This window comes from Pristis pectinata, chromosome 14 (genome assembly GCF_009764475.1).
Source record: "Pristis pectinata isolate sPriPec2 chromosome 14, sPriPec2.1.pri, whole genome shotgun sequence".
NCBI lineage: Eukaryota > Metazoa > Chordata > Chondrichthyes > Rhinopristiformes > Pristidae > Pristis > Pristis pectinata.
In genome coordinates, this window is record NC_067418.1 from 4,091,617 (window position 1) to 4,117,822 (window position 26,206).

The window sequence follows — 26,206 nt, forward strand, 5'->3', positions numbered from 1 at the left end:
ATCTGTTCAGTGCTGTTAGGATTTTATAGGTTTCTATGAGATCCCCTCTCAGTCAGTGGAACGTGGTGACTGCCTGACTCTGACTAGTAGTTTTTGTGTCCCATAGCTTTGTCATGGTTAACACTTGTGAAAAACAGAAGTGAGTAGAAAAATCAACTTCATCACATTTGGAGTACTGTTCGCAGTTTTGGTCGCCGGAGGATGTGGAGGCTTGGAAGAAGGTGCAGAAGAGGTTCACTAGATTGTTGTCTGGATTAGGGAGTGACATCCAGACTCAGGAACAGCTTCTTCCCCACTGTTATCAGTCTTCTGAACCAATCACCTCTTTCATGTCCCCTTCCCGGTGGTGCTGCCACGTTAGAACATAGAACAGCACAGCACAGAACAGGCCCTTCAGCCCACAATGTTGTGCTGACATAGCTAATCCCTCCTGCCTACAGCATGCCCATATCCCTCTGTTTTCCTCTCATTCATGTGCCCATCCAAGCCCTTCTTGAAAGCCTCTAATGAATTTGCCTCCACCACTCTATCAGGCAACACATTCCAAGCACCAACCACTCTCTCAGTAAAAAATGTACCCTCACATCTGTTCTGAACCTACCCCCTCTCATTTTAAATGCATGCCCTCTGGTATTGGATCGCTCAATGATTCCAAACATCGAGGGTTGGAGTAATTACATTCTGCAACCCTCAACGCTACCTCTATTGGTTATTCCCTTATTGTCACTTTAGCATTTCTTTCTGCACTACTTCAGAGTGCACTACAGTCTTTGCACCATACTGTTGTCTTGCAATCATTGCTGTATTTGTTGTTGTATTTATTAGAAGACAGAAGAGTACAGCACAGGAACAGGCCCTTCAGCCCACGATGTTGTGTCAAACTAATTAAACCAGTAATTAAACGCCTAACTAAACCAATCCCTTCTGCCTGCACATGGTCCATGTCCCTCCAATCCCTGCACATTCCCTGCCCCTTAAACACCTCTATCGAATCTGCCTCCACCACCACCCCTGGCAGCACATTCCAGGCACCCACCGCTCTCTGGGTAATTATTATTACCATGTTTACTGTTTACTCCATGGCCTTCATTTGAGCAATGGATTTCATTGCATCCTGGGGTACATGACGATAAACTAATCTGGTATTAGGGCAGGCACGGTAGTGTAGCAGTCAGCGTAACACTATTGTAGCGCCAGCGACCCAGGTTCAATTCCCGTTCTCCCCGTGTCTGCGTGGGTTTCCTCCGGATGCTCCGGTTTCCTCCCACATTCCAAAGACGTATGGGTTAGGAAGTTGTGGGCGTGCTATGTTGGCGCCGGAAGCGTGGCGACACTTGCGGGCTGCCCCCAGAACACTCTACGCAAAAGATGCATTTCACGGTGTGTTTCGATGTACATGTGACTAATAAAGACATCTTATATTATCTATCTGATATCTGGTATTAGCTATAAGGAGAGTTTGGACAAACTAGGGTTGTTTTCTCTGGAACATTGGAGGCTGAGGGGACACTTATAGAAGTTTATAAACTTAAGAGAGGCATAGGTAGAGTAGACAGAGTCTTTTTCCCAGTATGGAAATGTCAAATACCAGAGGGCATAGCTTTAAGGTGAGAGGGGGAAAGTTTAAAAGAGATGTGCAAGGCAAGTTTTTTTATACAGACTGTGGTAGGAGCCTGAAATGGGCTGCCAGGAGAACTGGTGGAAGCAGATATGACAGTGACATCTGAGAGACATCCAGACGGGTATATGAACCTGCAGGGAATGGAGGGATATGGATTGTGTGTAGGCCTATTTAGTTTGGCATCATGGTCAGCTCAGATATTGTGAGACAAAAGGCCTGTTCCCATGCTGTATTGTTCTAGTTTATCTTTTATTATGATTGGATGGGTGAAGGCAGAAATCCAGGAACATATATTCAAGTAGCTGGATGAAACTTTGGACAAAAGCACCCAGTGAACATCCAATGGGTCAAAAATCTAGGAGGAGGTCACTGTACTCAAAGAATTATGTATAAACTCTCTTACAATGTAATTATGATTGCTGGATGATAATGATGTGAATTCCAGATAGTTTAAATATCCTAATACTGTTTAAGATGACACCATAGAGGGCCGGATCTCAAATAACAATGAGTTGGAGTTAAGGAAGGAAATAGAGAGAGCTTAGTGACTTGATGACATGACAACAACCTTTCCTTCAATGTCAGCAAAACAAAAGAACTGGTCATTGACTTCAGGACGGTGGGCGGTTCACCTGCTCCTGTTTACACCAATGGTGCTGAGGTCGAGAGGGGCGAGATCTTCAAGTTCCGAGGAGTGAACATCACCAATAGCCTGTCCTGGTCCAACCACGTGGATGCCACGGCCAAGAAAGCTCACTAGCGCCTCTACTTCCTCAGGAAACTGAAGAAATTCAACATGTCCTCATTGACCCTTACCAATTTTTATTGATGCAGCATAGAAAGCATTCTATCCAGATGCATCACGGCTTGGTGTGGCAACTGCTCTGCCCGTAACCGCAAGAAACTTCAGAGAGTTGTGGACACAGCTCAGCACATCACGGAAACCAGCCTCTCCTCCACGGACTCTATCTACACTTCTCACTGCTTTGGTAAAGCAGCCAACATAAAGACCCCAAACACCCCAGGCATTCACTCTTCTCCCCTCTCCCATTGGGCAGAAGATACAAAAGCCTGAAAGCACGTACCACCAGGCTCAAGGACAGCTTCTATCCCACTGTTATAAAACTGTTGAACGGTCCCTTAGTATGATAAAATGGACTCTTGACCTCACAATCTGCCTCGTTATGGCCTTGCACCTTATTGTCTGCCTACACTGCACTTTCTCTGTAACTGTAACACTTTATTCTGCATTCTGTTATTGTTTTCCCTTGTACTACCTCAATGCACTGTTGTAATGAAATTATCTGTATGGATGGCATGCAAAACAAAGTCTTTCACTGTACCTCAGTACATGTGACAATAATAAATCAATTTACCAACTTACATTGCAAGATAATGTGCAACTAACCCTATATCCTGTGAATAATGCCGGCTCATCATGATACAGGGTTGAAAATTATTATTGTTACTATCAGGTCTAATAACCCCAGTGACAGTACGGTGACTATCCAGAGAGCTGGTTAATGGTTTATAGCCACAAGTTCAAATCCCATCACGACAGTTGGGAAATTAAGGTTTGTTAATTAAGTAAGTTTAATAAAAATCTAATAATAGCAACAGTGACAAATTAAACCTTTGAAAAACTCATGTGGTTCTCTAATATTCCTCAGGGAAGGAAGTCTGCTGTCCTAACTTGATTTGGCCTGGTTGCTGTTCCAGACCCTTGGTACCATGGCTGACTATTGATTCACCTCTAAGATAACCCAGCAAGCCACAGAAATCCAGGTGATAAATGCTGGCTTTGTCAGTGACAGTCATACTGGTATTGGTAATGGTTTATTATTGTCACTTGTTCCAAGGTACAGTGAAAAACTTGTCTTGCATACCGACCATACAGATCAATTCATTACACAGTGCATTGAGGTAGTATAGGGTAAAAACAAAAACAGAGCACAGAGTAAAGTGTCACAGCTACAGGGAAGCACAATGCAGGTAGACAATAAGGAGTAAGGTCAGACAAGGTAGATTGTGAGGTCAAGAGTCCATCTCATCTTATAAGGGAACCATTCAATAGTCTTATCACCGTGGGATAGAAGCTGTCCTTGAGTCTGGTGGCATATGTAAAAAGTAAGGGTTTTCCTCTCTCTTCTATATAAATGTAGATAGGGTAGACAGTATCTATGTCAGTGTCTAAGACCAGAACGCATAGGCATAAGGTGAGGAGCAAGCGGTTTTGAGGGGATCTGAGGAAGAATCTATTTTCACCCAGCTGACTGTTGGCATCTGGAATTCACTGTCTCAGAAGCTGGTGGAAGCAGAGACTCCAGATGTGGATGTAGTACTCCACATGTGGCCTTACCAACACCTTGTACAGCTGTAACATGGGACACCAAGTTACAAGATGTCAGTAAGATCACATTTGGAGCACTGCAATGCAGTTCTGGTCTCCCTGCTAAAGTAAGGATGTCGTTAAACTGGAGACAGTGCAAAAAAGATTTACAAGGACGTTACTGGGATTGGAGGGCTTGAGTTACAAGGAGATTCTGGATGGGCTAGGACTTTTTTTTACCCTGGAGCATTGAAGGCTGTGGGATGACCTTATAGAGGTTTATAAAATCATGAGGGGCATAGATAAGGTGGATGTCCACAGTCTTTTTCCCCAGGGTCGGGGAATCTAAGGGTATAGGTTTAAGGTGAGAAGGGAATGACTTACAGGGAACATCAGGGGCAGATTTTTCCACACAGTGGGTGGTGGGTATATGCGACGAGGTGCCAGAGGAAGTGGTAGAGGTGGGTACAATTACAGTTGGGGAGAAGGACCCTGTTTCTGTGCTGTATAATTCTATGACTCTATGACTCTCACAACACTTTGGAAGTACCTGGATGAGTACTTGAATCACCAAGGCATGGAAATCTGGTAAATGTGATTAGTGTAGAATCATAGAATCATAGCACAGTACAGTACAATACAGGCCCTTCGGCCCACAATGTTGTGCCGACCTTTAAACCTCGCCTAAGACTATCTGACCCCTTCCTCCCACATATCCCTCTATTTTAAATTCCTCCATATGCTTATCTAGCAATCTCTTGAATTTGACCAATGTACCTGCCTCCACCACCACCCCAGGCAGCGCATTCCATGCCCCAACCACTCTCTGGGTGAAAAACCTTCCTCTGATATCTCCCTTGAACTTCCCACCCATTACTTTAAAGCCATGCCCTCTCGTATTGAGCATTGGTGCCCTGGGAAAGAGACGCTGGCTGTCCACTCTATCTATTCCTCAATATTTTGTATACCTCTATCATGTCTCCTCTCATCCTGCTTCTCTCCAAAGAGTAAAGCCCCAGCTCCCTTAGTCTCTCCTCATAATCCATACTCTCCAACCCAGGCAACATCCTGGTAAATCTCCTCTGCGCCCTTTCCAACGCTTCCACATCCTTCCTATAATGAGGTGACCAGAACTGGACACAGTACTCTAAGTGTGGTCTAACCAGAGTTTTGTAGAGCTGCATGTAGCTGGATGCTTGACAGTCAGTATGGACATGTGGGCCGAAGGGCCTGTCTCTGTGCTGTATGACTCTAGGACTCTGTGACATCTCTTCTGTTTCCAACAAAGGACACATCAGTGCTAATTCATCATCAAATGGAGCAGCTTCAAGTCTTGTTCATTGACTTCTATTCAAGCTTAAGTTATGTTGAGCTCTGCTAGTGACCTAAATAGCAGTTGCAGGATGGTAAACAATTTATGGGTCTCTGGAACTAAACAACTGAATTTTGCCTTTGTTTTCACATATTCCTCCAGCTCTCATCCATATCCAGGGCAACCCCTCATGTACTGGACATGTGACCTTGTCCACCCCATTTGGCTCAGTGGAACTTCACAACTAACACCTGATGTTGGAGTCACGAGAGAAGGCAGACATTGGAATCTGGAGCAGCACACAAAACACTGGAGGAACTCAACGGGTCAGGCAGCATCTGTGGAGGGAAATGGACAGTCGACACAGAAACAGGCCCTTCGGCCCATCTGGCCCATACCGACCAAGATTCCCAGCCAAGCTAGTCCCATTTGCCTGCATTTGGCTCATATCCCTCCCAACCTTTCCTATCCATGTACCTGTCCAAGTGCCTTTTAAATGTTGTTAATGTACCTGCCTCAACCACTTCCTCTGGCAGCTCGTTCCATATACTGACCACATTCTGGGTGAAAAAGTTGCCCCTCAGGTTCCTATTAAATCTCTCCCCTCAAATCTATGCCCTTGATTCCCCAACCCTGGGAAAAAGACTGTGTGCATTGACCCTGTCTATGCCCCTCATGATTTTATACTCTTCAATAAGATCACCCCTCATTACCTCACGCTCCAATGAATAAAGTCAAAAGCTGCTCAACCTCTCTCCATAACTCAGTCCCTCGAGTTCCAGCAACATCCTCAGAAATCTCCTCTGCATTCTTTCCAGCTTAATGGCATCTTTCCTACTGCAAGGTGATCAAAACTGAACACAGTATTCCAAATGAACCAAATGATGGGTTAATTGGCCGCTGTAAGTTGGCCCTAGAGTGTGGGTGAGTGGTAGAATCTGGGGAGAGAATAAAATGGGTTAGAGTAGGATTAGGTTAAATATGTGCATGACGGTTCAAAAAAAAAGTCGAGTTTCTTGTCATCTGCACAAGTCCATGTGTGCACAGGTGCACCGAAAAACTTACTTGCAGCAGCATCACAGGCACACAGCATCAGATAATCCACATCCACAAGAAAAACATAAATTAAGCACAAATTATACACAATTTTTACAAGAAAGGACACAATCAGAACAAAAATAAAGCCCGTTTTAGTGCAAAGTGATCCAAGTGGGCATAGTGTTGTTAAACTGTAGTGATTAGGGTTGTGCAGGTTGGTTCAAGAACCGACTGGTTGAAGGGAAGTCACTGTTCCTGAACCTGGTGGTGTGGGACCTCAGGCTTCTGTACCTCCTGCCTGACGGTAGCTGCGAGAAGATGGCAGGGGCACAGTGAGCTGAAGGGTCTCTCCCTTTCTCTCCCTACTGCCCCACCTCTATTTCATCTCATCAACATACCTTTGTTTTCAGTGCTGCTTTATCTTAAAAGTACCTCTGTTATTCAGCTCCCGGTGGGAGTGATTCACACACTCGCTGTGCTGTACGGGAGCTGACTGCACGCTGAATGATCCAGTGTTTGTACAGCTGGTGTGCACAAGGCTGCAGCTGCCCCTTCAGGCTACCTGTCCCCATTTTCAGAAAGATCATCACTCAGATGCAGGTATGAGGCACTCACAGCTGTGCCTGGCTGTCTCCTCTGGGCTCCTGGGAGATGGAGGGCTTGTAGAACCAGCATCACGAGGAAGGGGTGAAGCTGCGCAGCACAGACTGAATGCACAATGTTAAACGTTCAGTTTTACAAAGGAAAAGTGGACTTGGGTGGGTCTCATGGTCAGGCACCTTTGTGTTGGTGCTGTTAATGGTACTGACCTCAGTAAATATTCTACAGGGCTGCCACAGCAAGACAGGCAGACCGACCTGCATTTACGTGGCGCCTCTCTCAACCCAAAGCAGCCTGAAAGGCATCACAAGCAATGAATTGGTTATGGTTTTGGAGTGTACTCATTGTTATGAAAGCACAGATTTGTTATTGGCAGCAAAAGAAAACATTTAGCCCATCAAGCCTGTGCTGGCTACCAGTAAAGCAGTCCCACTATTGTTTTTACCCTGTACTACCTCAATGCACTGTGTAATGAATTGACCTGTACAATCGGTATGCAAGACAAGTTTTTCACTGTACCTCGGTACATGTGACAATAATAAACCAATTTACCATCAGCCTTATTTCCCCTCTCTCTTTTCCCACAGACTTCCAAATTATTCCCTGTCAATTGTCCATCCAATTCCATCTTGAAAGCCCTGATTCATTTGTTTTCCAGCAGTGAATTCCAGACCTGAGCTACTTTCTAAGTAAAAAGTATTCCTCAAATTCCCATTGCATCTTTTGGCCAGTCAGTGTCTCCCAGTCCTTGTACCATCCACTAATGGGAATGACTTCCCTCTAAACCCATCTTGTCCGCATCTGTCATACCTCCTCACAACCTTCCTTTCTTCAAAGAGAGCAGCCCCAGCTGCTCTAGTTTTCCCCTCCAACAGAAACCTCGCACTCCTGGAACCATTCCATTAAACTGTTTCTGCATCCTCTCTGGGGCCTTGTGAGGTGGACTTGTGGCTGGACCATTGTCTAATATAAATTCCACAAGACCATAAGATAAAGGAGCAGAATTCGGGCATTTGGCCCATCAAGTCCACTCCGCCATTCAATCATGGCTGATATTTTCAAACTCATAGCCCTTAACCGCCCCCACCCCCCTTACCAATCAAGAACCTATCAATCTCTGCCTTAAATACACCCAATGACTTGGCCTCCACAGCCCTCTGTGGCAACATATTCCACTGACTCACCACCCTCTGGCTGAAGAAATTCGTCCTCATCTCAGTTTTAAAGGGACCTCCCTTTATTCTGAGGCTGTGCCCTCGGATCCTAGAGTCTCCTACCGATGGAAACATCCTCTGCATGTCCACTCTATCCAGACCTTTCAGTATCTGGTGGGTTTCAATGAGATCCCCCCCCCCCATCCTTCTGAACAGGCCCAGAGACATCAAATGCTCCTCATATGTTAAGCCTTTCAACATAAACCATTGTTATATATTCCCTACCTCCATCATGTAAGCCAGGATCCTAATATATAGAAATGAAAGCCTTGAGATAACGTTAAGAGTCACAAATGTCACACGGCACAGTAACAGGCCTTTCAGCCCATCACATCCATACTGACCATCAAGTACCTATCTATATTGATCCCAATACCCTTCACTTTGTCTATAACCTACTAAACCCAGCAATTCTCATCCAGATGACCAGGTTATTTTTAAGTCAGGAATAAGCATTGGCCAGAATACGGAGGGAAACTATCCTACTGCTACAGTACCTATATTGGGAAGAGGTTTACCAGGATGCTACTGGGATTAGAGGGTATGAGCTATACCCAAGGTTGGACAAACTTGGGTTGTTTTCTCTGGAGCAGCAGAGGCTGAGGGGAGACCTGATAGGAGTTTATTTTTTTAAATTCAAAATAAACTTTATTCATAATAAAAGACAAACTATATACAATTACAAAACAGTGCAAACCTTTACATTCTTGTACAGATCATTCATTAGTGTTACCTTTTTATATATATAAAAAAAAAGCACCGATGCCACACGTGTGGCTCCCTGGAAGCTACCTGGTCCTATATTTACCATATTTAGGGGCTTTCTCGTCCGTCCCTGCTCCTCCCTCTCCAGTGGCAGAAGAACCCTAAAACTGTAGTCCTTCTCCACCGGGCCTTTGCGTTGGCTGCACCCAGCTTCAGTGCGTCCCTCAGCACGTACTCCTGCAGCCTGGAATGTGCCAGCCGGCAGCATTCCCCTACGGACATCTCGCTGTGCTGGAAGACCAACAAGTTTCGAGCAGACTAAAGGGCGTCTTTCACCAAGTTGATGACCTTCCAGCAGCAGTTGATGTCCGTCTGTGTGTGTGTCCCCGGGAACAGCCCGTAGATCAGAGAATCCTCTGTTACGCTGCTGCTGGGGATGAACCGTGACAAGGACCCTTGCATCTTTCGCCACACCCTCCTCGCAAACCTACAGCCCACAAAGAGGTGGGCGACCATCTCGTCCCCAGCGCGGTCCTCCCGGGGGCATACAGGAAGGATCTGCAGAACTCACCAACAAGCACCAAGACCTCGCTTGGCTGGCGGTGAGAGGGGCCCTCCCAGACCTGATAGGAGTTTATAAAATTATGAGAGGTACAGATAAGGTACACAGTCAGAAACTTTTCCCCAGGGTAGAAATGTTGAGTACTAGAGGGAATAGTGTTAAGGTGAGAGGAAGAAAGTTTAAAGGGCACATACAGGGCAAGTGTTGTACAGAGAGAGTGACAGGTGCCTAGAACTTGCTGCCTGGGGTGGTGTTGGAAGCAGATACGACAGTAGCGTTCAGTTGGCCTTCAGACAGGCAAGTAAACAGGCAGGGAATGGAGGGATATGGATCATGTGCAGGCAAGAGGGATCAGCTGAATTTGGCATCATGTTCGGCACAGACACCTTGGGCTGAAAGGCCTCTTCTTGTGCTGCACTGTTCTAATGTTTTTATTCTATATTCTATGCCCTGAGATCTTCCTGACATATCTAAAAGAGCTCATGTGGCTTGAGTTTAACATTCCATTCAAAAAGCACTCCCTCAAAACTGGGAGAATGAGCCTGGATGTCAGCTAATGACGTTGTTTGAGTCCTACCTGCTTATATTAGTCTCAGGGAAGTGCCTTTCAGTCAATCGATATGTACACCCCTCATGATTTTATGTACCACTCTAAGGTTACCCTTCAGTCTTGTATGCTCCAGGCCTGGGACTTCTTTCCCCTAGAGCGTAGGAGGCTGAGGGGTGAACTTATAGAGGTTTATAGAATCATAAGCGGCATAGATAAGGGGGATGATTACTTTTTTTGCCAGCGTAGGGGAGTCTAAAACTAGAGGGTATAGATTTAGACCATAAGACCATAAGACATAGGAGCAGAATTAGACCATTTGGCCCATCGAGTCTGCTCTGCCATTCGATCATGGCTGATTTATTATTCCTTCTCAACCCCATTCTCCTGCCTTCTCTGCATAACCTTTGACGCCTTTACTAATTAAGAACCCATCAACCTCCACTTTAAATATACCAAATGACTTTTTGGCCCCCACAGCTGTCTGTGGCAAAGAATTCCACAGATTCACCACCCTTTGGCTTAAGAAATTCCTCCTCATCTCTGTTCTAAAAAGAGGCCCTTTTATTCTGAGGCTGTGCCCTCTGGTCTTAGACTCTCCCACTACTGGAAACATCCTCTCCACGTCCACTCTATCCAGGCCTTTCAATATTCGGTAGCTTTCAGTGAGATTCCCCTTCATCCTTTTAAGGTGAGAGGGGAAAGGTTAAAAGGGATTTGAGGGGCAAATTCTTCACACAGAGTGTGATCCATATATAGAAACAAGCTGCCAGAGAAAGTGGAAGAGGTGGGTACAATTGCATTGTTTAACAGATATTTACAAAGGCACATGGATAGGAAAGGTTTAGAGGGACATGGGCCAAATGTAGGCAAATGGGACTAGCTCAGATCAAAATCTTGGTGGGTATGGATGAGTTGTGCCAAAGGGCCTCTATTCATGCTGTATAACTCGAAGACGCTAATTAAAGTCCAGTTTTGGAGGATATATTTTAGAAAAGGTGAATATTACCCATTGGATAGTCGGCATTCACCCAAACCTTTAGGTAACAAAGAAGCCTCCTCTGATAATACAGCACTCTCTCAGTCCTGCAGTTGGACAGTCTTGACTCTTCTGTAAGGCCTTTGAATTCACTGTCCTCTGCCCAGGAAGCTGAGAAAGCTAAGCAAGTAAAATGATAACCATGGAAACTGGATTAAACCACCAAAGCTTCCACATGTAAACTGCCTTAACATATCCAAAGGTGCTTTGCATAGGGAGATATTAGCGCAAAATGATCAATGAAGCAGGTTTTAAGATCCCTTCAGTAAGTTTAAGAGATTTAGGGAAGGAATTTTAGAACCTAGGGCCTTAGCAGTTGCAAGCACATCTGTCAGCTGTGGAACAATTCAATTCAGTGTTAAACAAGAGGCCGGGATGAAAGAGCATAGATATATCAGGCTTGGAGGCGATTACAGAGATAGGAACTCAGGCTTAATGGCTGATAGCTTTCTGTATGAAATCACAAGGTTGAGACAGTTTACAGTAATTGCATCACTTCTTTCACAGTCCATTGATTTAATAGCCTGCTATTCTTATATTGTTTCTCCTGTGTCTTCTGTAATAGCAACACAACAAATGCTCTGCGGAATTCTCTCAGACAGAGTGAATAAGGAGCAGAAATTGAGCTCCATGTTATCAGGGGATAACAGACTCTGGAAAATGGGTCAGGGCTGTACTGAAGAGATTTTTGTGCTAGTTTTTCGGGTTTTGTAGCTGATGTTCCCTGGATTTGAACTTCTGATGTGAAGCTAACAAGCGAATCCTTAACATTCTCTTCTTAAGCACACTTCATTTAAAAGCAGGTTAATATATCTCTGAAAGAAGGTATTACAGATGTCTGTTCCAGCTTTACAGCTGTAAGAATAAATATGGTGGTTTGATTAAAGATCTCTCTTCTGGTGACCTCTCTATACTGATCCCAATTCCCAGCACTTGGTCTGCGGCCCAGAGATTTTCATCCAGATGACTGGGGTTTCTCTAAGTCAGGATTCTGGCATTGTTACGTATTTGTAACTGCACTGCACTAGTAGGCACTGGATTGTGGCGGTTTACTGGAGGATAAGTCACCTTTGTTTCTTTCTTCATAGATTCACAGAATTACACACCCCAGAGACAGGCTCTTCAGCCCAACTCATCCATGCTGACCAAGTTGCATAACAGAGCTAGTCCCATTTGCTTGCGTTTGGCCCATATCCCTCTAAGCCTTTCCTATCCATGTACCTGTCCAAATGGGTCATTCTCTCTTCTCTCCTCTTCCATCAGGTAGAAGATACAGGAGCCTGAGGGCACGTACCACCAGACAAGGACAGCTTCTACCCCACAGTGATAAGACTATTGAACGGTTCCCTTATACGATGAAATGTACTCTGACCTCACGATCTACCTTGTTGTGACCTTGCATCTTATTGGACTGCACTTTCTCTGTAGCTGTGACACTTTATTTTGTACTGTTACTGTTTTTACCTGTACTACATCAATACACTCTGTACTAACTCAATGTAACTGCACTGTGTAATGAATTGACCTGTACAATCGGTACGCAAGACAAGTTTTTCACTGTACCTCGGTCCAAGTGACAATAATAAACCAATACCAACACCACTTCCACTGGAAGGTCATTCCAAATACTTACCACCTTTTGTGTGAATAGATAGGGATGTGGTAGATAGAATCTTTCCCCCATGGCTGGGATATTAAAAATAAGAGGGCATAGGATTAAGGTGAGAGGAAGGAATTTTAAAGGGGATCTGAGGGGTAAGTTTTTTACACAGAGAGTGGTTGATATCTGGAACTCGCTGCCAGAGGAGGTGGTGGAGTCAAGTACAAACACTGTGTTTAAGAGGCATTTAGATGGGTACTTATTAAACAAGGCATAGAAGGGTACTGACCTACTGCGAGCAAATGGGATTAGCGTAGCTGTGCAAAAAGAGATCAGCATGGACACAATGGGCCGAAAGGCCTGTTTCCATGCTGTACAACTCTTCTCTCTGGTGTTCTGGGATACTCTTCACCACTTTCACAATGTCTTGAAGAAGAACTCTCCTTGTGACGTGAAGGAGCCGTTTCCATTGTCTGGGGAGTTAGTGTGGAATTTTCCTGAGTTTTATTCCTTTTCTTTAATTGGCTGAGGATTTTGATTCCTTTGCTTCCTGGGAGGTGGGTATGTGGAACGAGCTGCCAGAAGAAGTGGTTGAGGCAGGTACAATTATGACATTTAAAAAACATTTGGACAGGTAGGTGGATAGGAAAACGTTCAGAGGGATATGGGCCAAACACAGGCAAGTGGGACTAGCTCAGGTAGGCAACTCAGTTAACATGAACAAGTTGGGCTGAAAGATCTGTTTCCATGCTGTATAACTCTATTTCAGGAGGTGATTAAGAGCCAGCTGTGAGCCACAGATAGGCTTAGTGACCATCTGAACTTGGATAAGTTACTCCTGCAGGTTTGTGTGGTCTTCAGTCAAACCACACCCCTCAAGCTAACTTACCGGCTTTCCACCACTGATTGGAGGAAACAGTGGTTCAGGCAAACACCTTGCTTGGCATTGGTCTGAAGTTCTCACGAGGGTTTCACTTACCGAAGTGACGTGCTTAATGTCCCTCCATAGCATAGTCTCCCGAGGAAAGTCAGACAAGTCGAGGAAATTGTCAACGGCCACTTGGCCAATCACGTCGTGGCGGGAAAACCTGTCAAAGTCGTACACGCTGAAGTGGAGCTTGCGATTGGCCAACTCGTTGTAGGGGACAGGGAAGAGGAAGGCTTCGTTGAAGACAGGGTTGAGGGTTTTGCGGTGGACCTTAGTCTGGTGTTTGGTTTTGCGGTCGGGCAACAAGTATATCTTCACGTAAGGGTCAGACGTGCCGGAGAAGTCCTTGGCCGGCAGGTTGACTGCTTTGTGGACCTTGACTATCAGCTGTTCCAAGTCACAATCATACTTCAACACAAAGTTAAGTTTGCCACAGCTCTCGTTGTTCCTACGCCCGTCATCTGTGTCCACCGACCTCTGTTTGTACAGCTCAGGCTTAATCCGCCCAATGTCCATTGGCTTCTCCTGCCTTTGGAACTGTTGGATGTCAAAGTCCGGGTTGGAAAGGTTTAACTGTCTTCTTATAGAGTTGTGCCTGAAACCACAGAACAGTATCTTTCAGTTGGAATAATGGAACAAGTATGTCCTCTTGAAAAATAGGGGGCTACGTGGGAGAGAAGGGTTAGATAGATCTTAGAGCAGGATAAAATGTCAGCACAACATTGTGGGCCGAAGGGCCTGTACTGTGCTGTAATGTTCTATGTTCTACATTCTATTAAGGCCTGAGACAAAACTGGATATTGTGTTCGTTGAACCATTATTTATTTCTAGCTCTCTCTCTAATTGGACAGAATCAATGGCAGGAGAGTTATACTTATGAGAAGAGGTAGAGTCATAGAATCAGACGGTCCTACGGCATGGAAAAGGCCCTTCAGCCCAACTTGTCCATGCCGACTGTATTGTCCACCTAAACTAGTGCCATTTGCCTGCGTTTGGTCTATATCCCTCTAAACCTTTCCAATCTATCCTACCCCTCCATAGATATTGTCTGTGCTTCTCGCTACCTCGGGAAAGCGGTCAGCATAATCAAAGACCCACCCACCCCGGACATTCTCTCTTTTACCCCCTCTCATCAGGCAGAAGATACAAAAGCCTAAAAGCACGTAACACCAGGCTCAAGGACAGCGTCTATCCTGCTGTTATAAGACTATTGAATGGTCCCCTAGTACGATAAAATGGACTCTTGACGTCACAATAATCTCATTATGGCTTGGCACCTTATTGTCTGCTTACCCTGCACTTTCTCTGTAGCTGTAACACTGTATTCTGCATTCTGTTATTGTTTTCCCTTGCACAACCTCAATGTATGTGATGAAATGATCTGTATGGTTGGCATGTAAAACAATTTTTTTCGCTGTACCTCGGTACATGTTACAATAATAAACTGATTTACCAATTTATCCATGTACTTATCCAAATGTCTTTTAAATGTTGTTCATATACCTGCCTCAACCACTTCCTCTGGCAGCTCTTTCCATATACGGACCACCCTCTTCGCGAAGAAGTTGCCCCTTAGGTTCCTTTTAAATCTTTCCCGTCTCACCTTATTGTCTGGGCTGGGGTTATTTTTGTTTGGAACCAATGAGACTGAGGGGAGGTGGCAGCAGGTAGTGCTGCTGCCTCACAGCCCCAGGGACATGGGTTCGATCCTGACCTCCGGTCACTGTGTGGATAGTCTGGTTTCCTCCCACATCCCAAAAATCTGCTGATAGTTTCATCGGCCACATTATCCCTTAGTGTAGGTAAGTTGCAAAGAAGCAAGGGGAATTGATTGGCATCTGTAAGAGATTAAAGTGCTGGGGTATAGGAAAATCAGAAGGGTGAATGGAACTGCTGCACTTGCTCTACTGGGAACTAGCATGGATTGATGGGCTGAATATCCTCCTTCTCTGTTGACTTGATTATTGTGCATTAAATTATGAAAACCTGTCCAGGGTGCAGAACCTTATCAGGGAGGTCAATAACTGGGAGGTGTGGGTTGACGTTAGGAGAAGGATCAGGAGAGGGCTAAGAAAAGTTTTGGGGATCCAGAACACACTGCCTGAAGGAGAAGTTGTGAAACCCTCCCCACACTTAGAAAGTACCTGGAAGCGTTCTTGAAGAGCAGTGACCTGAGGAGAAACAGAGAGCTGGGGAATGGGAATGACGCAAAGACCACTTGTGGCTGGCCCAACTCAGTGAGAGACGCTCTTTGGTCTGCCCGAAACTTGGTCTCCCAGCACAGCGAGATGTCCGTGAGGGAATGCTGCTGACTGGCACAGTCCAGGCTGTAGGAGTCCGTGCTGAGGGACGCACTGAAGCTCGATGTGGCCAACGTAAAGGCCCTGTGGGGAAGGACCTCAGTCTGGGGTCTTTCCACTACTGCACACGGAGGGGCTGGTTTGGGTGGGGAAGCCCCTCAGACAAAGAAAAGGGTGCGTCACCCCAGAGGTCCACATGAGTTTTAATAAAAAAATGTTAACACTACTGAATGCATTGACCATATGACACTAAGAGTGCAAAAAAAATTGCAGTGTTTATTCTTTTGTATATATTTTTATTATGAATAAATTTTTATTGAAATAAAAACAATTGTGGCTAGCGCTGGTATGGTGGGCCAAATGGCCTCCTTCCTTGCTGTAGATTCCTACAATGGAATGGTGGGGTGTCACTGTCAGCTCATTCCAAATATTGACCACCCTCTGGGTGAAAAACGTTCCCCAGGTTTCTATTAAATCTCTCCCCTCTCACCTTAAACCTATGCCCTCTTGATTCTCCAACCCTGGGAAAAAGACTGTATTCATTGATCCTACCTATGCCCTTCATGATCTTATACACCTTCATAAGATCATCCCTCAGTCTCCTACGCCCTTATAAAGATGGCCCTACACTCCTTTGTTGACCTTTTCCATTTGTTACACTTCACTTTACACCCCCACCAACTTGCCCCGACCCCCTCCCCATAGGCCACAAGTTCATCTCCAATTGCACTTCCGACAGGGGGAGTGCCGAATGTTCTCTGCACAGCCGGTACAATCTCTGATTTCACCAGCCACTGCCAATGATTTGCCCCGAAAACTGCAAAATCTTTCCTCAGGGCAGAATGCTCCCCATTCTGAGGTTTTGTCATTTATCTTTTCAATGACCATACTCAGCATGTTGGAGAAACCAGAGAGAATGCAGCTGCTGGAATCTGGAGCCTACAGCCCAATGGTATGAACACTGAATTTTCTGATTTCAGGTAATCTACTCCCCGTGCTCCTTTTCCACTCCCACCCAGGGGTGTGTGTCTCTCTCTCTCACTTTGAAGTCTTAGAGTCATACAGCACAGAAACAGGCCCTTTGGCCCAACTGGTCCATGTTGACCAAGATGCCCATCTAAGCTAGTTCCAGTTGTCCGCATTTGGCCCAAATCCCTCTAAACCTTTCCTATCCATGTACCTGTCCAAGTGCCTTTTAAATGTTAATGTACCTGCCTCAACGAATTCCTCTGGCAGCTCGTTCCATATATGGATCACCCTCTGCGTAGGAAAGCTGCCTCTCAGGTTTCTATTAAATCTCTCCCCTCTCACCTTAAACCTGTGCCCTCTAGTTCTTGATTCCCCAACCCTTGGAAAAAGACTGTATTCATTGATCCTACCTATGCCCTTTGTGATCTTATACACCTGTAAAAGATCACCCCTCAAGTCTCCTTCACCTCAATAAAGATGGTCCTACGCTCCTTTGTTTATCTTTTCCATCCCTCACCACCCCCCCCCCCCCCCCCCCGTTACCTAGACTCATCACCCTCCCTCACCTGGTTCCCTCTGTCCATCATTCCTCCTTATCTAGTACCACGTATTACCTACCTGTCTCTCACCTCTACATACTGGCTATCTTCCCTCGACACTCTCAGTCCTGATGCAGGGTCTCGAACTGAAATGTCGACCATCCCTTTGCCTCCACAGATGCTGCCTGACCTGCTGAGTTCCTCCAGCATTTTGTGTGTTGCTCATTGGGGGAACATAATACTCTGATGGGTTAGAATCTTTGAAGTCCTCCTAAAGCAGACAGAACCCTGAGGTTATCTTATTTTCTGAAGGACTACCCAGCAGCTGCTGATTTCTTTTTTGAAAGATAAGTGTTTCCTACGTAATATGACTGAGTTTTTATTTATCACTATTTTACAGTCAGAGTCATAGAAATGTACAGCATAGGAACAGGCCCTTTAAGTCCATGCCAACCTTCTTGACCATCTACACTAATCCCATTCAGACCTATGAATCCCATTTATCCTTCTATGGCTTGCTCATTTAAGTGTGTCTCCTCACTGGCAAACCACACCCCCTGGCACCCCCCCCCCCCCGCTAAACGTTCCCCAACAACCACCAATCCCTACATTCTACATAGCCAATTCTGAATACCACTGGATACACATTTTAATTTAACCTTCACACCTGACGTTTGACTGCCAAGCTGCTCTGTTGTCTGAATTTATGATCAATTGACTGGCATTCAATTACTTCAGCATGTCAGCTCTATGCTATTTTTGTCTACACCAACAATATGAGCAGGAGTGGGTCATAATACCCTTCTATCCTCCTCTGCCATCTTGTCTCTTCGTGGCTGATTCTCAACTTCAGGTTCTCATTTCTACATGATTCCGATATGCATTGTTTTTCCTTAAAATCCATAAATAGATCAATCCCAGCCTTGGATTGGAATTTACTCGATGACTGAAATTCACAGCTCTCCAGGGTAAAGAATTCCAAACATCTCAATCAAGTTTCTCCTCACGTCACTCTTAAACAGCCAACTTTGTATCTTGAGACCATGTCCTCTGGTTCTGGACTCTCCAGCCTGAAGGACCAGCCTTTCTGCATCCACCCTATCTCTCCCTCTTGGAATCACGCAATGAGAGCACCTCCCATTCTTCTAACTTCCAGGAAGAATGGGCCCGCCTTACTCCATCCCACCTGTCAGGACAAGCCACTCACCCCAGGAACCAGTCTAGAGAATCTGCCCTGCATGATCTCCAAGGCCAGCTAATGCTTCTTTAGGTTAAGAGAGGAAACCTGTCCAGCTATGACAAGACTTCCTTGCTCCCATATTTAAGTCTCCCACCCCCCAACAACCCCCCGCCCCCACCAGTGACTCCCTACAATAAAGGTCAACTTCCCAATTTGCCTCCCCTTACACATTTTTTTTCAGCCATTCTAAGAAATTAGCCACTTCCCTTTAACTTTTAGAATGAAGGTCATGCTATTGAGTCTGGTTGGATAGATTGCTGGAGTCTTCAACACATGATCACCTACCTCGAATCAACCCACTTCAAAACTCACTATTATGCACTCTGCCTTCTCAACCAATCAGAGAATGCACAGACTCTTCCTTATCTGATTGACAGATTAATCATCCAGTCAACCATCCTTCCCCACTCCCAATACTAATTTTTTTTTCCCAGCAAGCAAATGAAACTAACCTTTTAGAAACGTGTTCTGCAAAGAGGTAGGGTGGCCTGAAAATTAGTTTTTAATTGCTGGAAAATCCTGAAACTGTTGTCAATCTGAAGCAGAACACCAGCTTGTTTCTAAATTGCAAACATCTGTCCGTTGTCAAATTCCTGGAGTAAATTGGTGCATTGGGCAGGTTGTGTTCTGAGGAAAGGATGGACACTTTGGACTTGTATACATTGGAGTTCAAGAGATTGAGAGGGGACCTAACTGAAGCATACAAGATTCTCAGTGGCCTTGGAGAGGATGCTTCCTTGAGTGGGAAATTCACCAAGGACCAAGGACCATCATTAAGAGTACAAGTCATCCATTTAAGACAGAAATGGCACGAAAACCTTTTTGTACAGAGGGTTGTGGACCTTTGGAATCCTCTCCCTCAAAGGGCAGTGGAAACAGTCTTTGATATATATTTTAAAGCAGAGATAGTCGTGGAGTTATACACCATAGAAATAGGCCCTTTGGCCCAAGTTGTCCATAACAACCAAGGACCCCACCTGAGCTAGTCCCATTTTCCTGCATTTGGCCCATATCCCTCGAAACATTGAACAGGACAGCACAGGGACAGTCCCTTCGGCCCATCGTGTCTGTGCCAACCATGATGCCAATTTAAACTAATCCCATCCACTCCTTCCATTCCCTGCCTGTTGACTGCTTCAAGCGTTGCTGCTGTACCTGTCTCCACCACCTCCCCTCACAGCCCATTCCAGGCACCCACCACTCTGTGGGTAAAAATCTTGCTTTGAAAATCTCCTTTAAACTTTCCCCCTCTCACCTTAAAACTATGCCCACTAGGATTTGACATTTCCACCCCGGCAAAAAGACTCTGTCTACCCTATCTATGCCTCTCATAATTTTATATACTACTATCCGGTCTCCTCTTAGCTTCCAGAGAAAACTACCCAAGTTTGTCCAACTCTCTCCTTATAACTCATACTGGCAAAGATCCTGATCAACATCCTTTGTATCCTCTCCAAAGCCTCCACATCCTTCCTGTAATGCAGTGACCAGAACTGCACACAATACTCCAATGTAGCCTAATCAAAGTTTTATACAGCTGCAACATTACTTCCCGACTTTTATATTCAAAGGCCAGACCAATAAAGGCAAGTATGCCATATGCCTTCTTTACTATCCTATCTAATTGTGTTGCCACTTCAGGGAGCTATAGACTTGTACCCCAAGATCTCTATGTACATCAATGCTAAGAGTCCTGCTATTTACTGTATACTTTTCTCTTAGACTGGACTGGGAGTACAACAGCTCACTTGTCCAGAATAAACACCATCTGCCATTTCCACACCCATATTTCCAACTGATCTGTATCCTTTGACAGCCTTCCTCATTATCCACAGCTCCACCAACCTTTGTGTCATCTGCAAGCTCACTAATCAGCTCGACCAAACCTTTGATTACACATGTATCACAAACAACAAAGGTCCAAGCACTAAAACCACTCCACCACTACCTTCTTTCTTCTGTGGCCGCCAACTTCGAGCCCAATCCACCAAGTCTCCTAAACCTTTCCTATAAGGATACCTGTCCAAATGTCTTTTGGACATTGTAATTGTACCCACCTCTACCACCTCCTCTGGCAGCTCATTTCACATGCCCACCACCCACTGTGGTGAAATACTTGCCCCTCAGGTCCCCTTTAAATCTTACCCTTCTCACCTTAAACCTATGCCCTCTAGTTTTAGACTCCCCTACCCTGGGAAAATGACTGACTATCTACGCTCCTCATGATTTTATAAACCTCTATCAGGTCACCTCTCAGCCTCTTTCATGCCAGGTAAATCACTCCCAGCCTATCCGTATAACCAAGCCCTCCAGTCCTGGTAACATCCTCATGAATCTTTTCTGAACCCGCTCGAGGGCAATCACATTCTTCCAATAGCTGGGTGACCAGAATTGCACACATTACTCCCAGTGCAGACTCACCAATGTATTGTATAGCTGTAATGCGACTTCCCAACTCTTCTACTTAATAAGCAACAGGGTGAAAGGCTATGTTGGGTTGCCAGGAGTTGATATTATAATTAGAGCTGCCACAATCTTATGAAGTGGCAGTGCAGGCTTGAGGGGCTGAGTGAACTACTCTTGTTTCTATTTAGTACATCCATACATATAGAGTCAGAGTTATACAGCACAGAAAAAGGCCCTTCAGCCCAACTCATCTATGCCAACCAACATGCCCACCTAAGCTGGTCAGATTTACCCACATTTGGCCCATATCCCTCTAAACCTTTCCTATCCATGTACCTGTCCAAATATCTTTCAAGTGTTGTTATTGTACCTGCCTCGACTACTTTCCCCGGCAGCACATTCCATGTACACACCACCCTCTGACCTTAAGCTGTCACAATGTCAAGCAAAGAGTGAGCTCATGGAGAACTCAAATGCAGCACACTGGTACGAAACCAGAGTCAGGATGCTTCCTCAGAACCAAAAGCAGACAGCAACCAGAAGGCATCTCATCTTGCCTCAGGGCTCTGAGGTGGAGTCCCAACATGGAAACCAGATATCCTAAGAGGAACAATGAAACCAAGACTGCTCTAGAGCTGCCAACTCTAAACAGCCAGGAGACCCAACAGTTGACCAATACTCTGGCAACTAGTGCTAGTGAAACCAGGGTTCTTATGCTAGTCTCCTGATGCGGCTCAGGTGTGTGTTGTTATGTGATTAATAGTGCATGGAAACCACGTGCTGCACAACGAGGCACCATCAATGGGGCCGAATCAAGGGCCAGCACTCAGAACCATGACATAAACCTATGCTCCCTAGTTTTTGGGAAGAGGACTGTGCGCATTCAGTATGTCTATGCCCCTTGTGATTTTATACAGCTCTATAAAGTCACCCCTCAACTCCTACATTCCAAGGAATAAAGTCCCAACCTGCTCAACATCTCTCCATTACTCAGCCCCTTGAGTCCCAGGAACATCCTTGTGAATGTTCTTTGCACTCTTTCTAGCTTAATGACATCTTTCCCACAGTGGGATGAATAAAACTGTGCACAATATTCCAAATGCGGCCTGACTAATGTCTTGTACAACTGCAACATAACGTCTCAACTTCTGTACTCAGGGCCCTAACTGATGAAGGCTAGTGCGCCAAAAGCCTTCTTCGCCACCCTGTCTACCTGTGACGCCACTTTCAGAGAACCATGCACTTGTACTCCTAAGTCCCTAGGTTCTACAACACTCCCCAGGGCCTTGCCGTTCACTGTGAAAATCCTACCCAGGTTTGACTTCCCAAAATGCAACACTTCACAGAAACCAGCCTCCCCTCCATGGACTCTGTCTACACTTCTGCCTTGGTGAAGCAGCCGACATAATCAAAGACCCCACCCTCCCCAGACGTTTTCTCTTCTCCTCTCTCTCCCACTTGGGCAGAAGATACAAAAGCCTGAAAGCACGTACCACCAGGCTCAAGGACAGCTTCTATCCTGCTGTTATAAGACTATTGAACGGTCCCCTAGTACGTTAAGGGAGAAAGTAGTTGAGGCAGGTACAATAACAACATTTAAAAGACATTTGGACAGGTACATGGATAGGAAAGGTTTAGAGGGATATGTTCCAAATGCAGGTAAATTGGACTAGATTAGGTCGGCATCTTGGTCGGCATGGATGATTTGGGCTGAAGGGCCTGTACTGTGCTGTAATGTTCCATGTTCTATATTAAGATGGACTCTTGACTTCACAATTGACCTTGTTATGGCCTTGCACCTTATTGTCTGCCTGCACTGCACTTTCTCTGTAACTGTAACACTTTGTTCTGCATTCTGTTGTTGTTTTACCTTGTCCTACCTCAATGCACTGTGTAATGGATTGATCTGTATGAACAGTATGCAAGACAAGTTTTTTAACTGTACCTCAGTACAAGTGACAATAATAAACCAATTCCAATTCCAAGTTCCACCTCTCACTTATGTTCATAAACCATCCCAGGATCCAGGCAGAGAGAGTGTCTAAACATGCTGGGTGCTCGTTCCAGACTCTTTCACCACTGACCTTGTGGAGGATGTGGGTTCCGTGACCTGTCGGTGCATCCGAACATTTTGGGCACAGTTCTCCTTGTTCTGAGCATCCACGGGGATATCAGGGGAGGTGTGGCTGATCTTCATGGCTGACTCTGGATAGGAGGCAGGTTCTGTGGTGAAATCCTCGCTGTACTCATGCCCATTGGTCCCGTTGTCCGTGTAGGGCTGCTGGTCCTGTTGACTCTCCTTGTGGTTGGAGGATTCGCTGCGCTCACGCCATGGGATCCAGCACAGCTTCCAGGAGACGAAGAGCGAGACACCAAAGAGTGCCAGGCCACAGGCCGTGACCACCAGCGACAGGAGGCTAATGGAGATGTCTGGAAAATGAGGAAGATCTCTCGCTCAGGACCATCATTCAATTCACATTGCCGAGGCTTACAACAGCTTTGGCAGGGCAGCTGCTCTGCCCAAGATGGCAAGAAATTGCAGAGAGTTGTGAACACGGCCCAGTCCCGCATGCAAACCAGCCTCCCCCACACTGACTCTGTCCACACTTCCCGCTACGTCGGGAAAGCAGCCAACATAATCGAGAACCCCTCCCACCCCGGTCATTCTCTCTTCTCCCCCTTTCTATTTGACAGAGGATACAAAAGCTTGAGAACACGAACCACCATCAAGGATAGTTTCTGTCCTGCTGTTATCAGACTCTTGAATGGACCTCCTACACGATAAAGATGAACTCTTGATCTCACAATCTACCTCACCGTGGCCCTTACACTTTATTGTCTACCTGCACTGCATCTTCCTGCAACTGTAACACTATATTCTACCTTCCATTTTTTTTCCCTTTTGTACTATTTCGACGGACTTATGTATGGAATGTTCTAAATATAACAACTTTTGTTTGCATTACCTACCTCAACCACTTCCTCAGGCAGCTCTTTGCATATATGTACCACCCTCTGGGTGAAAAAGTTGCCCCTCAAGTTCCTATTAAATCTCTCCCCCACTCACCTTAAAACTACACCCTTTAGTTCTTGATTCCCCAACCCTGGGAAAAAGACTGCACAATCGCCCTAAGTACTCCCCTCATGATTTTGTACACATCTATTCCATCATCACTCTGCCTCCTACTGTTACGGACTCAGTGAAAGTCCCTTTAAGATAGAGAGTGTGTGTGTATGTGTGTGTGGGGCGTGCTTACGTCAATAGAAGATAAAGGACGTAATGACGTTGTTGAAGAAGTTAGAAGAAGAAAGAGAGAGAGAGAAGGGAGAGAGACACCAGCCTGCTTGTTTTTCTCTATCGATGGATGAGAAACAATAACTGTGTTTGCCACTGAAATCCATGTATGGAAGTTGGAAGTAATCCGGTGGAGTTCACTTTGTTGCTGACCTGTAGAAGGAAACAGGTATTTGTGTGTGGACGACCACGGTTCGGATGCTTTTCGGGGTGAGGAAGTCACTACCGAGTAAACACTGAAGTGTCGTTTGGGTTCCATCGTGGAACATTTGGATTTCGTATGTACTCTCTCTATGTTTTTCTACATCTACATCTTATCTTCAGACAACGGTGGTTGTTGAAGAAGCCCTTGCTCACGTTTCACCTTATGGCTTGCGGAACTGAACTTTAAGAACCATTCAGGAACTGGGAGTTTTGGACTTTGTCACACACACACACGAAGAGTTTAGTTTTGGGGTTAACGTTCGAGGTTTAACATTCTTGAATTCTAACATACTAACATTTTTACTTTTATTTTACGTATTATCATAAGTAGTGATTAATAAAATAGTTTTTAACACTGAATCATGCTCAGTGTGTTTCTTTTGTTGCTGGTTCGTGACAAAATTGGGGGCTCGTCCGGGATAGTTCCCAAGGTTAACGAGTGTCGTCTGGGATTGTACCCCAGATTGACGAAATTTGTTCGAGATTCAATCCAAAGATTTCTGAGGGAGGTCTGATAAATTCTTTTTTAATTGGCTTGTGTGTGTGGAAACCAGCAGCAATGGATATTAAGGCATTTTTGGAGTCACCAACCCAAAAGGGATTGGAGGTGGCGAAAAAGGATGATTTGATAAAGATTGCTACAAGGCTAAACCTTACAGAAGTAAAGCAGTCTATGAGAAAGGCAGATATTCAGAGACTGATAGCTGGCCATTATGTGGAAAAGAAAGTGTTTGAGAAGGAAGTGTTAAAACAGTTTCCTGGCAGTGAAATAGCAATTTCTGAGGCACAGGTGCAGCTGGCAAAGATAGAGGCTGAACGAGAGCAAAATAAATTAGAAGCTGAACGAGAACAAAAGAAATTAGAGGCCGAACAAAAGATAACTCAGATGAAGATAGAAGCTGATCTAGCAATGAAGCAGATGGAGCTGGATAACGAGGAGAAAAAGAGGCAGCATGAGTTACAAATGAAGCGTAGGAGTTCGGAATCTGATTCTGATGATGGTTTTTCAGCCAGCAGGGAGGTTCGATTAGTCCCTCCGTTTGAAGAAGATCAGGTTGATCAGTATTTCCAACATTTTGAAAAGGTTGCTGTGAGTTCAAACTGGCCAAGGAAAGGATGGGCTCTTATGGTACAGAGTGTGATTAAAGGTAAAGCTCAAAAAGCTTATTCTGCTTTGTCTGTTGAGGATGCAGCTGATTATACCAAGGTAAAACAAGCTATTTTGAAGGCCTATGAATTGGTCCCTGAGGCTTATAGACAAAAATTCAGAGACTTGAGGAAATCTGCAGATCAGACTTATATGGAATTTGCCAATGGAAAGAGAATATGTTTTGAACGATGGTGCCTGGCTAAAAATGTAGATGGGGATTACGATAAATTGACAGAATTGATACTGGTGGAAGACTTTAAAAGATGTGTTCCAGCTGAATTAACAACATATTTAAATGAAAAGGCAGTGGAAACTTTACAAGAAACTGCTAGGTTGGCAGATGATTATGCTTTAACCCATAAATCCAAATGGGGACAACCTAAAACCTTTCAAAAGAGTTACAAAGACAATCCAGGTAAACCGGAGATTAAATTGGGAGGTAATCAAAAAGGAAAAGATGAAAAGAAGCCAGGGCTGGAGAAACCTGTTGAGCGTACTTGTTATTACTGTAGGAAACCTGGCCACGTGATATCTAATTGTGCCCTTTTGAAGAAAAAGAAGGAAGCTGGGCCCAATGCTTGCTTTCAGGCAATTAAAAATCAAAAAGG

General features: G+C 45.0%; 1 protein-coding gene across 1 annotated transcript in view; it reads right to left on the reverse strand.

The window, feature by feature from the left end:
- syt9b (synaptotagmin IXb) overlaps positions 1–26,206 on the reverse strand; it is a 96,004-nt gene that overhangs the window by 17,563 nt on the left and 52,235 nt on the right. Inside the window, exons 2-3 of the mRNA XM_052029663.1 lie at positions 23,034–23,379; positions 13,547–14,090 (exon numbers count right to left, since the gene is read on the reverse strand). Coding sequence (XP_051885623.1) covers positions 13,547–14,090; positions 23,034–23,379 — 890 coding nt within the window. The remainder of the gene's footprint in view (positions 1–13,546; positions 14,091–23,033; positions 23,380–26,206) is intronic.